The 15,286-nt window shown below is 43.9% G+C and overlaps 1 protein-coding gene across 2 annotated transcripts in view; it reads left to right on the top strand.

Moving 5' to 3' along the window:
• Nucleotides 1-10,603, top strand: part of ANKEF1 (ankyrin repeat and EF-hand domain containing 1) — a 38,868-nt gene extending 28,265 nt beyond the window's left edge. The window contains exons 7-10 of one of the 2 annotated variants that reach the window (XM_025177960.3): nt 3,147-3,373; nt 3,924-4,114; nt 8,048-8,182; nt 8,748-10,603. In XM_025177960.3, the coding sequence (XP_025033745.2) occupies nt 3,147-3,373; nt 3,924-4,114; nt 8,048-8,182; nt 8,748-8,900 (706 nt within the window). In that variant the 3' untranslated portion in view covers nt 8,901-10,603. The remainder of the gene's footprint in view (nt 1-3,146; nt 3,374-3,923; nt 4,115-8,047; nt 8,183-8,747) is intronic. The other variant, XM_075925674.2, reaches the window with a different exon arrangement.
• Nucleotides 10,604-15,286: the final 4,683 nt, after the last annotated feature.

Here is a 15,286-nt window from a genome sequence, read left to right as displayed (position 1 = left end):
TCTACACGGGGATCGGTCAACAAGGAAAGCCTTTTCTAACTGATCCCTTATGCCTCGTGCAACAAAGTTTACAGAATTGGTCAGAAAAGGCTTTCCTTGTCGACTGATCCCCGTCTAGACTGCCGCTTTTTGCCGCAGTGGCAAGAAGCGGCGGCCATTTCTATTCAAATGAAGCACGAGATATTTAAATCCCCGCTTAATTTGCAATAGCGATAAGCCTAATCTGCATCCCTCTGTCAGCAGAGGGGTGTAGTTTAGACACACACAGATACTGTTGACAAAGTTTCTGTTGACAAAGAACATCTAGACTACATCCAGTTCTGTCGACAAAGCAAGCCGCTTTGTCGACATGACAGTGTAGACACAAAGGACAGTGTAGATGCAATAACGCCTTCTGCAGCAACATGTCCACGAGAAGCACCAGAGTGCCCAGGGGCACCTCTGGCTCCATGCTGCAGAGTGCTGTGGTGTCCCAAGTGAAGGCAACCAGGGCACGCAGAGACAAAAATGCTTTGCTGTCCCTCATCGAGGTAGGCAAGCAAGCAGGGAAAGCTGAGAACCGGCTGTCCAGCGGGGGTCCCTTTAAGCACAGGCCTCAGATATCCTCAGGCAGCAGCCACACAAAGTAACTCCTGACCTGATGCCCTGCCGGACCTGGTTCCGGCCGGCCTTAAATGCGATTCAGCGTCCACTCAGTGTGGACGCGCTATTTCGAAATAGCCAAATGCTATTTTGAAATGCATTTTGTGTGTAGACATACCCTTAGGTGCCAGAGGACTGCTCCTTGTTTTTTAAAAAACAGTTGAGAAAAATAACAAGAAAATGAAAAGAAATGATCTGATAATTGTATGAGCTTATCTTTCATGTCTCATTTCACTGTCATTCCTAGTAGTTCTTTGTGTTGTGGGTGCTGTTGCCTTCTGCAGAAGAATGTTCAATGGGTGAAATGTTTTACTGGGAAGGGAACTGAAATAAGTAACCAGAATCTAAAGATATTACTTGGGAGGGTTCTGCCTCACATCTATGGTGGCCAGTCCCTTAGAACAGTGTTTCTCAACCTTTTTTTATAAAGTACCCATTTAAAAAATTATAAGTACCCCTTATTTAAAAATATATATATAAGTACCCACAGTACCTACAGTTTTCAGCTTTATGAACTCCAGCATAAGCATCACTTAGGTTTAAAGCTACCCTCCAAGTGCAAACACCCTCCAATCTCATCTCCACTTTCTTTTCCATTAGGGGCAAGATCCCCGCTTGCCCTGTATGTGTAACAGGAGTGTGAAGGTGCCTGGACACTGTGGAAAGAGCAACCTTTGTAGGGTCATATGGGAAGGCAGGCATGGACAGGAAGTGGCTATGACTCTGTTTCCTACAGTGAGCCAACACAGAGGAGTCTACTCACTTGTGAAAAGTAAATTCCTCTTAGTGTAGATCAAAGGCAGATTCCTGTCCCCTCGATCAATGCTTCTGGAGCAGCATAACCCCAGGCAACTCTTACGCAGGACAGGTTGTAAAGTGACACACAGCCTGAATTGTTCTGGCAAAAAGAACCTAAGAAGAATGCTGATCTTGTGTTAAGGAGGGTACAACGTCGCCCTAAGGATTAGACGATCACATCATCTGGTCCGAAAGGAAGCCAGAGCGCACACATGGCAGCACTGTAGAAACAATATGTTTGATCAGTGACATGAATGATTTACAACCCTATTGTTCCTCTCTGCAGGGAAAGCATTCTCCTGGCAAGGTGAGTAGGCACCCTGTAGTGTTCCAAGATGGGACTAGTTATGTCATACAGACACCTCAGATCCATTGAGTTCCATGGTAAGCCACATCAGACACATTCAAACATTGCAAAGCTGTATGAAAGTGAGATGAAAATCCACGAAAAGGCTTATTGCACTGAGAAAATGTTGTGCACCTAATGCGTATTGTACAGTGACATTCACCTCTATATACACATAGGCTGTGTCTAGACTGGCAAGTTTTTCCGCAAAATCATCTGCTTTTGCGGAAAAACTTGCCAGCTGTCTACACTGGCCGCTTGAATTTCCGGAAAAGCACTGATGATCTCATGTAAAATCATCAGTGCTTTTCCGGAAAAACTATGCTGCTCCCGTTCGGGCAAAAGTCTTTTTCCGAAAGACTTTTGCGCAAAAGGGCCAGTGTAGACAGCATAGTGCTGTTTTCCGCAAAAAAGCCCCGATCGTGAAAAAGGCGATCGGGGCTTTTTTGCGGAAAACCACGTCTAGATTGGCCACGGACGCTTTTCCGCAAAAAGTGCTTTTGCGGAAAAGCATCCTGCCAATCTAGACGCGCTTTTCCGAAAATGCTTTTAACAGAAAACTTTTCCATTAAAAGCATTTTCGGAAATTCATGCCAGTGTAGACGTAGACGTAGTGCCTCTTTAAGGCTGTGTCTAGACTACATGCCTCTGTCGGCAGAGGCATGTAGATTAGACAGATCAGCAAAGGCAAATGAAGCCGCGATTTAAATGATCACGGCTTCATTTACATTTACATGGCTGCCGCGCTGAGCCGACAAACAGCTGATCAGCTGTTTGTCGGCTCGTGCGCTAGTCTGGACGTTCCCCCTGTCGACATCAAAGCCCTTTGTCGGCAGCCCCGTTATTCCTCGTGGAATGAGGTTTACCGGGGCTGCCGACAAAGGGCTTTGATGTTGACAGGGGGAACGCCCAGACTAGCGCGCGAGCTGACAAACAGCTGATCAGCTGTTTGTCGGCTCAGCGCGGCAGCCATGTAAATGTAAATGAAGCCGTGATCATTTAAATTGCGGCTTCATTTGCCTTTGCTGAACAAATAAATCTACATGCCTCTGCCGACAGAGGCATGTAGTTTAGATGTACCCTAATATAGAAGTTCACACTGTATGGGTACACTAATGGCTATTAGCCAGGATGATCAGGGATGCAACCCCATGCTCTGGGTGTTCCTAAATCTTTTCACCTCTGATGCTGGATTTAGACGACAAGGGGATGGATCATTCAATAATCGCCTTATTTCACTCAGTCCCTCGGGACTATCTGGCATCAGTCACCGTTAGAAGACAAGATACTGGGCTAGGTAAACCATAGGTCTGACCCAGTATGGCTCTTCATGTATTCTTATATATTTATTCATTGGTAGGGCTGATGTAAACGCAACTGACAATTTCAAGTGGACTCCTCTGCACCATGCGTGCCACGCAGGTCAACAGGACATTGCAGAACTGCTGGTGAACTCTGGAGCAGTCATAGATGCAGTGACAATCAACTATGCCACCCCACTGATGAGAGCTATTGAGAGTTGTAGACTGGACTCCGTGCAGTATTTAATCGATTCTGGGGCGAAAGTCCAGATGGAAAACAGAAAAGGTAACTATTTATATCGGGGTGGGCAAAAATTGCTGACGTCGCCCCCAGTAAAAAAATATGCAAGTGGCCCTGGGCCACACCAGAAGGGGCGGGGTCCTAGGCTGAAGGGGCGGGGCCAAGATACTTCCCTGCTTTCCCACCCACAGACCATGATTGGTCTGGTGGTGGGGGAGTGCATAAAGTCTTTGCCTCCTCAGAGGTTCCCCATAGGTGCCCATGCCCCGGCAGTGGGAGGAGACTTCGTGCACGCCCTCTTCTGCTCCCAGGCAAATCAGGGTTTGGGGGCGGGGGGAAAACGCATGAAGTTTCCTCCGCCCTGCCCCTGCCCTGCAACTGCCTGTTCTTGCAAGTATTGCCATTGATGACAGCAAGGCTGCTGGCATGAGTGTGTGCCACTCATGTGTTTAATGGTTTGCAAGCTGGAGCTCTGAGTTCAGTGTCATTATGCAGTTAAAGTTATCAACCCTATTGTTTATTGTCATGGCTGACAGCCCCTGCCAGTGATTCTTATCACAAACTTGGTTTGCTTCTTGTTTTTCTTTTCAACCAGGTCAAAATACTTTGGACATTGCAAAGGCGTATGCTGACTTTAGACTCATTGACCTGCTTCAAGAAAAACTGGACCGTTTGCCAAAGCCACCAGAAGCCAAAGGGGATAAAGAGAAGAAAGGGAAGAAACCTGCCAAGCCTAAACCAGCCGCTAAGCCCAAGCGTGCGGAGGCTGAAGCTGTGAAAGAAGAGGTATGATAGACGACATTGGGTAATGAAATACAGCGAAGGTGGTGATGCGGGTTGCCAACCATTAGTAAAATGCTGGTTTTCTTAGTTTATTTTCCAGGTAAACGCTATGAAGTTGATCTACAAAATACTTAAGCAAACCATGCTAGCACTAGAGATAGAAAAGTAGCCGTGGTAGTCTGGTGTAGCTGAAACAAAATACAAAACAAAATTGTATCCTTTGGTATATATGGTTGTGACTATTTTCTTCCACTATTTGATCTGAAGAAGTGGGTCTGGCCCACAAAAGCTCATCACCTAATAAACCATCTTGTTAGTCTTTAAAGTGCTACATAGTCCTGTATTTTGTTTCATGCTAGCACTGAAACAGGTGGCTGGGAGAAAGCATCAAGGCAGAGGATAACAGGAGATCAGTGTTCCATACCAAACTCCTCCACAGACTTCTTTGTATGACCATAGGCACTTCCCCCTCTGGAAAATGTCTGTTCAGATTGGAAAGTCTTTGGGACAGGGACAGTGCCCATCACTCAGGCCTCTGGGCACTATTGTAATAATAAGAGCGTGTGTGGTATCCCCCCCAGACCAATAGCATAAGGAGCATTGCAGCTCCTCAGTAACTTGAGCTTGCTTTTTTGTGTCTCTGGTCCCTGAACTCCTGCCTCATAGTTATCAGTGCCCCATCAGGTGCTGCAGTCCTGTCACACTGGCCTTAAGTAAATCACTTTTGGCCAAGGTAACCCATATTTTTGAGTTTGCAATATCGTTACGTACTATCCCAGGAGATTCAGCATGAGATACGGGTATTACAGATCGGATTCCCAAGTGCAGTATTGGTGGTAATGCAGGTTGGGGTGGGAAAGGATTTAGCTCTTTGGGATCCTGAGGGTGAGAGGGGTGATACCCTGAGCATGAATGCTAGAGATTTATACCAAGCAGAAGTAGTGATGGACGGGCTGTCTGGACCTCACAGCTCTGGAGAATGTTGCAGAATTAGAGCTCAATTGTCAGGCTTTAGCTGCGCTGGTTTGTGATTCCCACAGCTGTTGGTGGTCAGGCCAGAAGTGTTACCGTCTGCCTGACCTCCAAACTAGAATGCTTGAGGGCCGGGGTAAAGAATTCTGTGGGAGTGAGAAGTCACCCATGGGAATGGAGAGTGTTGCAGATAGAAGAAGTCAGATACAGAGTTTATCATTATGATGATGATGATGAGTTTATTATTAATTTGTATTGCTTTAATATCTAGATGCTCCAGTCTTGGGCCTCATTAGGTGAGGTTTTGTAGAGACACCCAAAAACAAGATGGTCCCTGACCCAAAGAGATTTCAATCTAAGTATGTTAGGTGTCTTTCCAAAGATCACACCAGAAGTCTGTGTCAGAGCCACAAACCCAGCTCATCAGAGCCAGAACTGTACCCACAACTTCAGCCTTCCCTTTTGCTAAGCTGCACAGTCAGTACCACTGGTCCCCATAAGCTGAACGCTTGGGCGGCCACCCAGGAGAGATTCAAATGCCCCCCACCTGATTAGCAGAGCACCCACTGTACCACAACTGGCAGCATGTGTTTCTATTGGTGGTGCACCTCTGCACATGCCTTGGTGCATGTAATAATATTTATTCTGCACATGGAAAAATTAGAGGAACATTGGTCAGTACCCAGAACCATGCTTGCTGTGTCAATGGATTTGGCCACCGAAAGCGTGCAAAAAAATTAACACTCCTGTTGGCAGGTATCTAAGGGTACATCTAGACTACATGGCTCAGTCGACAAAGCCATGTAGATGAGTTTACTAGATATAGCAAAATGAAGCGGCGAGGTTTACCGGAGCGGTCAACAAAGGCTTCCCTTGTCGACCACGGAGCGTCTAGACTACCACGCTGTGCCGACAATTAGCTGATCGGCACGGCGTGGTGGCCATTTTGATGTAAATGAAGCGGCGATTATTTAAATTGCCGCTTCATTTTGCTATGTCTAGTAAACTCATCGACGGAGCCATGTAGTCTAGACATACCCTATATGTATGATTATAGCACTTTTCCCTCATCAAGAGTAGTACTTTGTTTAAAGTCTGTACCTTGCATTGCATAGTTTCTGAATGACTCACCTCATCCATCAGTCAAAACAGCAGATTGGATAAGTATTTTAGTGCAGGATCACCCACTGTCCTGGTTGATGTGTGATATTTCAGGAATTGTGTGTTCTATGGTATCTAAATACAAAGTAGAGAAATGTCCTTTTCCCTTGTGTAATCTTTATTGTCATCACGTATGGTACTGTAGAGACCATGGGCATGTCTTCACTACTTGCTGGATCGATGGCAGCAATCTGTCCAGTGGGGGTCAATTTATCACACCTAGAATTGTATGGACACAATAAATCAACTGGCGAGCACTCTCCCCACAACTCTGGCACTCCACCAAAATGAGACGAGGAAGCAGAGTCAATGGGAGAGTGTCGGCTGTTGACTTTCTGCTGTGAAGATACTGCTGGAAGCAGGCCTAGTCACCTTCAGCTACGTTAGTCGTGTAGCTGAAGTTGCACAACTTAGGCCGATGGCCCGCAGTGGGATAGGCCAGTCCTGAGCTGCAGATGATCATGATTTGTTAAAAGAAGACCTTGTCACATCTACGGCCTGACCTGAAGCTCTTGAAGTCTACGGGAAGACTTCCATTGAGTTAAGTGGGCTTTGGATAAAGCCCCTTGAATTTTTTTTTTTTTTTACAGCAGTGAGTCTGCTGTTACTGCATAATCCGCCTTTGCAAAGGTTGAGCTATTTGACTCGTATTTTTCAAACCTTGCATCTGTTCTGGGTGTTCTTTTCCCTTGTGGGGTCTCTGTGTCCCAACCGCAGCCCTGAGTACCTGATCATTTCCCTCTAATTCATGTTCTAACACCAGCTGTTGCAACTTCATCATAGTTATTACCTTTTCAGGCCTGACTTTCCTCTGAGTTTGTTAGCGCTGCTTCTTAATTAGTCCCAGGGGACACTAATTAGAGGCAGTGCAATTATTCCCTCCAGGATTAAAAGCTTTATCTATCCCCCCCCCCCCCCCCCCCGAGTAATTCTGTCCATGACAATCTAGGGGAAATGTGACTCAGACTAGAATCTAAACTCTAGTCAACTCCTTAGTGCAAATGCCCTCTGGGGGTTTTCTTCACAGGCTTGCTAGTTAATATTTGAGGTTCATAGTAGGCATGCGAATGACTAGTCGACACACTAGTTGACTAGTTGCTGCCCTCTCCCCCCCCCCCCTCCGCTGCCTCTCTCAGAAAGAGGCAGCAAGGGGAGGGGAAGCGGAGGGAGTGCTTCAAAGCAGCAGCCCAGCTGGCTCCAGGCTACACACAGCATTTCAAAGTGGCAGCACTGCATGGAGCCTGGCTCAGCTGGGGATTCCTGTGCTGACCCCGGGTTCCATGCAGCGCTGCCGCTTTGAAATGCTGCAGGGAACATGGGGCCAGCGGGGTGCCTGCTGGCCCCATGCTTCCCACAGCGCTTTCACCTTTGAAGTTAGCAACAGCCCTGGGGCTGTTGCTACACTTCAAAGGCGGAGGCGCCTTTATCGAGCAATCGAATAGTTGATGCAAATTGCATCGACTATTCAATTAGCTAATTAATTGACATTTAACATCCCTAGTTCATAGTAAAAAGCATCAAGCTTTCCAAGCTCGCCAACCAATTCCTTTGCAAATGTTAACGTTTCATCTGTAAATTCCCAAGAACTGCATCCACCCTGCTTGATTCTTAAAATGCTTCCCTGATTTTTATTTCTAATAAATGCTTACAAATTTAAAAAACATTCAATAAAAAAATCCTTTCCAGGATTGAATATGCACTCTCATGTATCTGGCTGGTAAAAAAAAAAAAAAATCCTACAGCAACTAGTATGTACAGTGTTTGAAAGAGTGACATATTCGTCTTGTGTTTAAACATTTGCAGCCACCTCCACCAGTTGTAGAAAAATCAATTTTTGAAGAAAAGAAAGAATCCCATAAGGACAATGTCGCGCATCTGAATTCTCTGATAACCAGTGGAGCCACTAAGAAAGTTGATATTACATTCACACCAAGAAAAGTAAGTATATTTGCAGAGCCTCAATACTGTAGCATGTTGACGCTGACGTGAATATGGCAAAGGTTAAAGATGGTGGTTAAAGATGTTTGGAAATTTTACTGGGGGACTCTCTGTCCCTGTGTCATCTCTCAGCAAGGGAAGATTTTTGGTTGTGCCAGGTATTGAGGCAGGAAGCAATGCCCACTAATATTTTACTGAATCTGGAAGAGGTTTTATAACTATACAGTCTATTTTTAGGGTGAGCTTTTTAGAAGTGTATAAGAGACACAGAATAGGATTTTCCGAAGCAGATAAGTGAACTAGTTTTCCAATTCCCATTGGAAGTCAATGAAAGTTAGGATGCAATTAATGTAATATCCTGGTGCATTCCAGGGTTTAAATCACAGATCTCTCTCATCTAAGAAAGCAAATATGCAACTAACTAACCATCACTTTATCTCTATGGTATTTATTCTAATTTGAAAAAAAAATGTTGAGAGCATTGTGTAAGTATTATTAGTTAATTAGAACATTCTGACCATACTGAGGCTTAATTGTTACAATTGTATTTACTTGTGTTTTCCAGAGTTGGAGCCCAGAAGCTACAACAGCCAATCTAATAAGAAAGCGGGAATTGCGTCGTGAACGCTTTACTTATGAGGTGGATTTTGATGACTTCATGATGCCATTTAAGAAGAATTTCATGGAAAAAGCCCGTGCATTAGAAATGGCTTTGTAAATTAAGTCACACCTTTCTTTGCATCCGAGTTCAGAAAGGGCTCAAAAGCAGATACTCCTTTGTGAGGACAGAATCATGTTACCCTTATTTAATGCCCCTCAATTATGATAAAATTGTAGCAATTTGTTTTCTTTACTTTGTACCAGGTATGTAGCTTCTCTGCAGTTAAAGGCCGAATCTGATAAGAGGCTGAACAGTACCAAGATTTTAGAAACCTAGAAGGATCAGGTCCTGATTTACCAGCGTATTCAGAGTCTTGTTCCAAAAAACGGTGCATCCTTTTTTATTTATTAACATGGGCAGTGTTGGCAATAGCTTTGTCAACCAAATTCTTGGACACGGGGCAAGGCTCATATAAGGACAAGTGGATTTTTATTTCTCTTTCTCATATTAGATTTTTGGTAAAAATGGCCAGGGTAAATTGCAGATATCCTTAGCCAGTGCTGCAGTTAGGAGGAAAGCAAAGTGGTAGATATCTTCATTCCTATTAGTTAAAATTTGGAAATAGACTAATAATGAGCAGTTCTTGCACTAACTGATGGGTTGATATTTTCAAAGCCCATCGCACACACAGTTTGGGTTCAGGCCCCTGGGGTCTTTTCCATAAACTGAGGCCTAAACTGGCCAGAAACTGAGACTGGATGATGAGGGATGGATCCCTTGAAATTGCCCTTTTGTGAATCATCTGGCCCAGGCCACTGTCCGAGACAGGATACCAGGCTAAATGGGCCATTCTTTTAAAATAATCACCACTACTGGGAGTGTGGTTTTGTTCTTGTGGGGCTTGATATAAGGCCTTTTGAAGTCAGTGGATGTTCTATACCCAAGGAATGAAGGCCAGTGAATACTGTCTCTATGTTAGACCAGGTCTACACTACAGGGAAAGGTCGAATTAAGATACACAAATCCAGCTACATTAATTACATAGCCACAGTCGAGTTTGAGTTTCCCCACCATCTCCACAGAGAGAGGCTCATGCCAGCTTCCCATGTCAGGAGCTGGACCCACTAAATCAAACTCCAGAAGATCGACCGTGGCAGCCTCAATCCTCCACATAGTGAAGACAAGCCCTTAGAAAGAGGTATTAGGCGCTATATTGGGAATTATAGATTAGTGGGCCTTGTTTTAGCACCAGGAAACCTGGCTAAAAACATACTTAAAAACAGAATTGTAAGACTCTCGCTTAGTTGAGGATAAACACACCCAATGTAATGTTATGTGTAATTTAAATGGTACATAATTTTCCACAGTGCGTAAATTAGCAGCGAAACTCTCCACTAATAGACATCTGAAGACAATAACGTAGTAGTATTAACAAGATGTAGATATTTATATGGGTTATGAGATCAGACTAGTAACTTAGTCATGACTTTTTGTATATCAAGGATACAGACCCTTTTGCTTCAGAGCCTAAGCCAATTACTAGCTGAATGTGTTAGGAAGAAAGTTTCCTCGTGGCTAGGTTATTCCGTAATTTTCCATTGCAGAGATGCTGACATTTCTCCCAGGAGTAATATTTCTGAGGCATGATACTAGACTAGAAGAATCATTGGTCTGGCCTGGTGTGACAGTTCTTGTATTTATATTTGGCTGTGTCTACACTGGGCCACTTATTCCGGAAAATCAGCCGCTTTTCCGGAATAAGCTGCGAGCTGTCTACACTGGCCCTTGAATTTCCGAAAAAGCAACGACGCTCTACTGTACAAAATCAGCCACTATTCCGGAAAAGCTACGCTGCTCCCACTCGGGCATAAGTCCTTATTCCGGAACACTGTTCCGGAAAAGGGCCAGTGTAGACAGCCCAGTAGTCTTTTCCGGAAAAAAGCCCCAATCACGAAAATGACGATCGGGGCTCTTTTCCGGAAAAGCGCGTCTACATTGGCCAAAGACGCTTTTCCGGAAAAAGGGCTTTTCTGGAAAAGCAACCTGCCAATGTAGACGCTCCTTTTCCGGAAAAACTGAAAACGGAATAGTATTCTGTTTTAAGCAGTTCCGGAAATTCATGCCAGTGTAGACACAGCCTTTGTGTCCACTAGAGACAGTTCAGTTTGCAAGAGTGAAAGTTTGTTATTTTTCTGTCAGTCCTGCCAGTTCTCCATGGAATCTGAGAATCAAGCTGGGTTCTTTGTTGCATGTGCATCATCCCCAGTAATAAAGATTCTGCAGATCAAATTCTGCCCCCAGTGACACCTGTGCAAGCACATTGCCCTTGATGGGTGTGTGTATCTATGTACAGGATAGCGTGGAATTCTGGGGCACCTCTGCCTGAGCAAAGACTGCCAGATGGAGACCTTACTAGTGGCGTGTCTATACATTTTTCTGCACAGGCCACTTACTGGCCTAATTACCCAAATGAGCCACATCCTTTTCACTCTTGTTGCATATAGAATGATGGGTGTACTAGTCACTAGTGTGCAAACTTGAAGCAAATGACTTAGACATCATTTGTTATGAAAATCATGGAATCATAGGACTGGAAAGGACGTCTTGAGGTTCGCAAGTCTAGTGCCTTGCACTCATAGCAGGACCAAGCACCATCTAGACCATCTCTGACAGGTGTTTCTTTAACCTTCTCTTAAAAACCTCCAATGGTGGAGATTCCACAACTTCCCTCAACAATTTATTCCCATGCTTGATCACCCTAACAGGAATTTTTTCCTAATGTCCAACCCAAACCTCCCTTGCTGCAATTTAAGTCCATTGCTTCTTGTCCCATCCTCTGAGGGGAAAGAGAATAATTTTTCACCCTCCTCCTTGTAACCAGTGCTTGAAGGCAGAGGACTGGACTTAATGACCTCTCGAGGTCCCTTCCGGTTCTCTGATTCTGTGATCTTGTGATTCTGTAACACCTTTTTAGGTACTTCAAAACTATTATACTCCTAGTCTTCCCTTTTCCAGACTAAGCAAATCCAGTCCATTCAGTCTTCCCTCATAGGTCATGTTTTTCTAGCCCTTTAATCATTTTTGTTGCTCTTCTCTGGACTTTCTCCAATTTGTCCACATCTTTCAAAAAATGTGCCCAGAAATGGACACAATACTCCATTTATGGCCTAACCAGTGTGGAATAGAGTGGAAGAATTACTACTCATGTCTTGCTCACAGCACTCCTGCTAATACATCCCAGAATGACATTTGCTCTTTTTGCAACAGTGTCACACTGTTGACTCATGTTTAATTTTGATCTGCTATGACCTCTGGATCTTTTTCCACAACACTCCATCCTAGATGGTCATTTCCCATTGTGTATGTATGCAGCTGATTGTCCTTCCCAAATAGAGCACTTTGCATTTGTCCTTACTGAATTTCATCCTGTTTACTTTAGACCTTTTCTCCAGCAACTGCAACCCCTCCCAATCATTTTTACTGAGCTGTGTGCTTGACATTCGAAAATTTGAGGAGCATGTTCCCAGCTAGTGTAAATGCATATAGTTCCATTGACTTTACCTCAGCAGAATATCTTGCCCTTGTGCTTCTTTTCTTTTGAACACACCCAATGAAATATTATATGGGCAATTTAAAATGACCGTACTTAACATGTAATTATTTAGAATAGACTTGATATCTTATCCCAGATGAAAATTCTCAGGGCAGGTGCTTAGCTTGGAAGAATGCCTCTGTGCAAATGGTAATGTAGTTGGTATATTTTAGAGTCATGGAGGCCTTTCAAGAGAAATAAGATTTCAGTGGTAATCCGGATATTCTTAACACGGACATGGTATCTTTTGCTGTCAGTGTGAAACTTCTATTTATACCCAGATAGCTCAAAATAAAGAAATGATTGTATTAAAACTATTCAATGCAAAGGAGGAAGAGTGTGCAGACAATAAATGGTCAAGAAGAAAGCTATATCTATACACACAGAAAATGCATCAGGATTGGTTTCATAAATTGAACACACCAGAACAAAGCAGCCTGGACGGATAGAAATGAGGGCGGGAGTCATAAGTCATTTATTTCATACGGTAAATAATACTATTCAGGACACAGGCATCTCATGGGAAATAGCTCGGAGACTTTTCTCAAACATTGCTGTCAGCTACTCATTAATACTGTAATAAGCAGCCTATCCTTAGGTAATTATTGCTATGATTAACTAAGGACAGTGTCCTCCTTGGCTTACTCAGATGAGTAGCTCCTGTGGAAGAGAGTAGAACTGTGTTTGAATGAAGTAGAAGAGTTTAACCTAAGCAGTGTGCAATGCTATTTTGCCCATTCTCATAGACTCCTAGACCTGGAAGGAACCTCAAGAGGTCATCGAGTCCATCACTTGGCCTCACGGCAGGACCAAACACCATCTAGATCATCTCTGACAGGTGTCTATCTAGCCTGCTCTGAAATATCTCCAGTGATGGAGATTCCACAACCTCCCTAGGCAATGTATTCCAGTGTTTAACCACCCTGACAATTAAGAAGTTTTTCCTAAAATCCAACATCAAATCTCCCTTCCTGCAGTTTAAGCCCCTTGCTTCTTGTCCTATTCTCAGAAACCAAGGAGAACATTTTTTCTCCCTCTTCCTTGTAACACCCCTTTTAGATACTTGAAAACTGCTATCATGGCCTCAATCAGTCTTCTCTTTTCTAAACTAAACAAGCCCATTTCTTTCAGTCTTCCCTCAGAGCTTTCATGTTTTCTAGACCTTTAATCATTTGTGTTGCTCTTCTCTGGACCTTCTCCAAGTTCTCCACATCTTTCTTGAAATGTGATGTCCAGAACTGGACACAGTACTCCAGCTGTGATCTAATCAGCGCAGAATAGAGGGGAAGAATGACGTCTCATGTCTTGCTCACAGCGCCCCTGTTAATGCAACCCAGAATCATATTTGCCTTTTTGTCAACAGTGTGACATTGTTGACGCATATTTAGCTTGTGCAGTACTTTCTGCAGTACTTCCCTTTCTTCAGTACTCCTTCCTAGACAGTCACTTCCCATTCTGGATGTATGAGATTCCAGGCTCCTTCTCGTTGTTTTGGTTGTGTCGTGTGAGGCTTGATTTGTGACCGGCCTTTGAAAGGATGTGCTGGGTCTGATTGACCCTTCTGTGCACACGGACAAAAGAGGGGGAAGGGAACGTATAGGACCTCACCTGCTTCTTATGCAGTGCCCAAAAGTGGGAAAGGAAGGGGGTTAAGGAGGAGGTGACTCTGTAGCTAAGCCCTGTACAATGTGCCGGGTACGATGGGAGAAGCAGTTTGTGCTCTGCTAGCCTGGACAGTCCCTCTGCATGGCAGGCTGCTCAGAGGAAGAATCATCCAGGGAACTCTTCCATGCCTCTCAACAGGTGCCTGTGTATTTATGGCACCATTTGACCCATTGTGCTCTAAGGTGGGGATAAGATAAAAAACTCCCTGAAAAGTAAATGTTGAAAGTTAACATCTTTTTTTTGGGGGGGGGGGATAATAATTCTTAATTATCAATAGAAATATTCTTTTTGGTACTGAGAGGCAATTCGGAGGCAACACTAGTTTTTTAAAGACCTGTTTTGGTTAATTTGGAATCTAACCCTACAATCCTTGCTCACGTGACTAATGGGTACCCTGTGAGCATGCAGAACCAAGTGTTTTGGTGGCATAATGAATTTTTTTCTTCTTTCTGTACCAGGGATTTTTAACAAATCAACAGTCTACACAGCAGCTAACATTTTTATATGGAGACATAATTTCTAGTTGATACAGCATTTGGAGTAAGCCAGTCTTGGGATTGGTACACTTAGACTTGAAGGCATTGAGTATTTTACCTTATGCCTCAAAATACTTCTCAGGTGTCTCTCAAACCAACAAACCTCATTGTACCAAGTCATGCGGAATGGATTCCATTTCCATTTGGATGCTAATGGAACTACTCACATGAGTAAAGGGTTAGCACGTGCATAAAAGTTTACAGGATTGGGGCCTTAGACTCCAAGGCTGTGTCTAGACTGGCCAGTTTTTCTGGAAAATCAGCCGCGTTTCCGGAAGAACTTGTCAGCTGTCTACACTGGCCGCTTGAATTTCCGCAAAAGCACTGATTTCCTACTGTAAGAAATCAGTGCTTTTTGCAGAAATACTATGCTGCTCCCGTTCAGGCAAAAGTCCCTTTTGCGCAAAACTTTTGCGGAAAAGGGCCAGTGTAGACAGCTGAGATTTGTTTTGCGCAAAAAAGCCCCAATCACGAAAATGGCAATTGGGTCTTTTTTGCCCAAAAGTGCGTTTAGATTGGCCATGGGATGCTTTTCCGCAAAAAGTGCTTTTGCGGAAAAGCTTCCGTGCCAATCTAGACGCTCTTTTCCGAAAATGCTTTTAACAGAAAACTTTTCCGTTAAAAGCATTTCCGGAAAATCATGCCAGTCTATACGTAGCCCAACAGACTCTGGGTATGTCTAGACTACAGCGTTATTTTGAAATATCTAA

The sequence above is a fragment of the Pelodiscus sinensis genome, chromosome 3 (assembly GCF_052426305.1).
Source record: "Pelodiscus sinensis isolate ZL-2025 chromosome 3, ASM5242630v1, whole genome shotgun sequence".
Classification (NCBI taxonomy): Eukaryota; Metazoa; Chordata; order Testudines; family Trionychidae; genus Pelodiscus; species Pelodiscus sinensis.
This window is presented reverse-complemented; position numbering and strand designations above follow the sequence as displayed.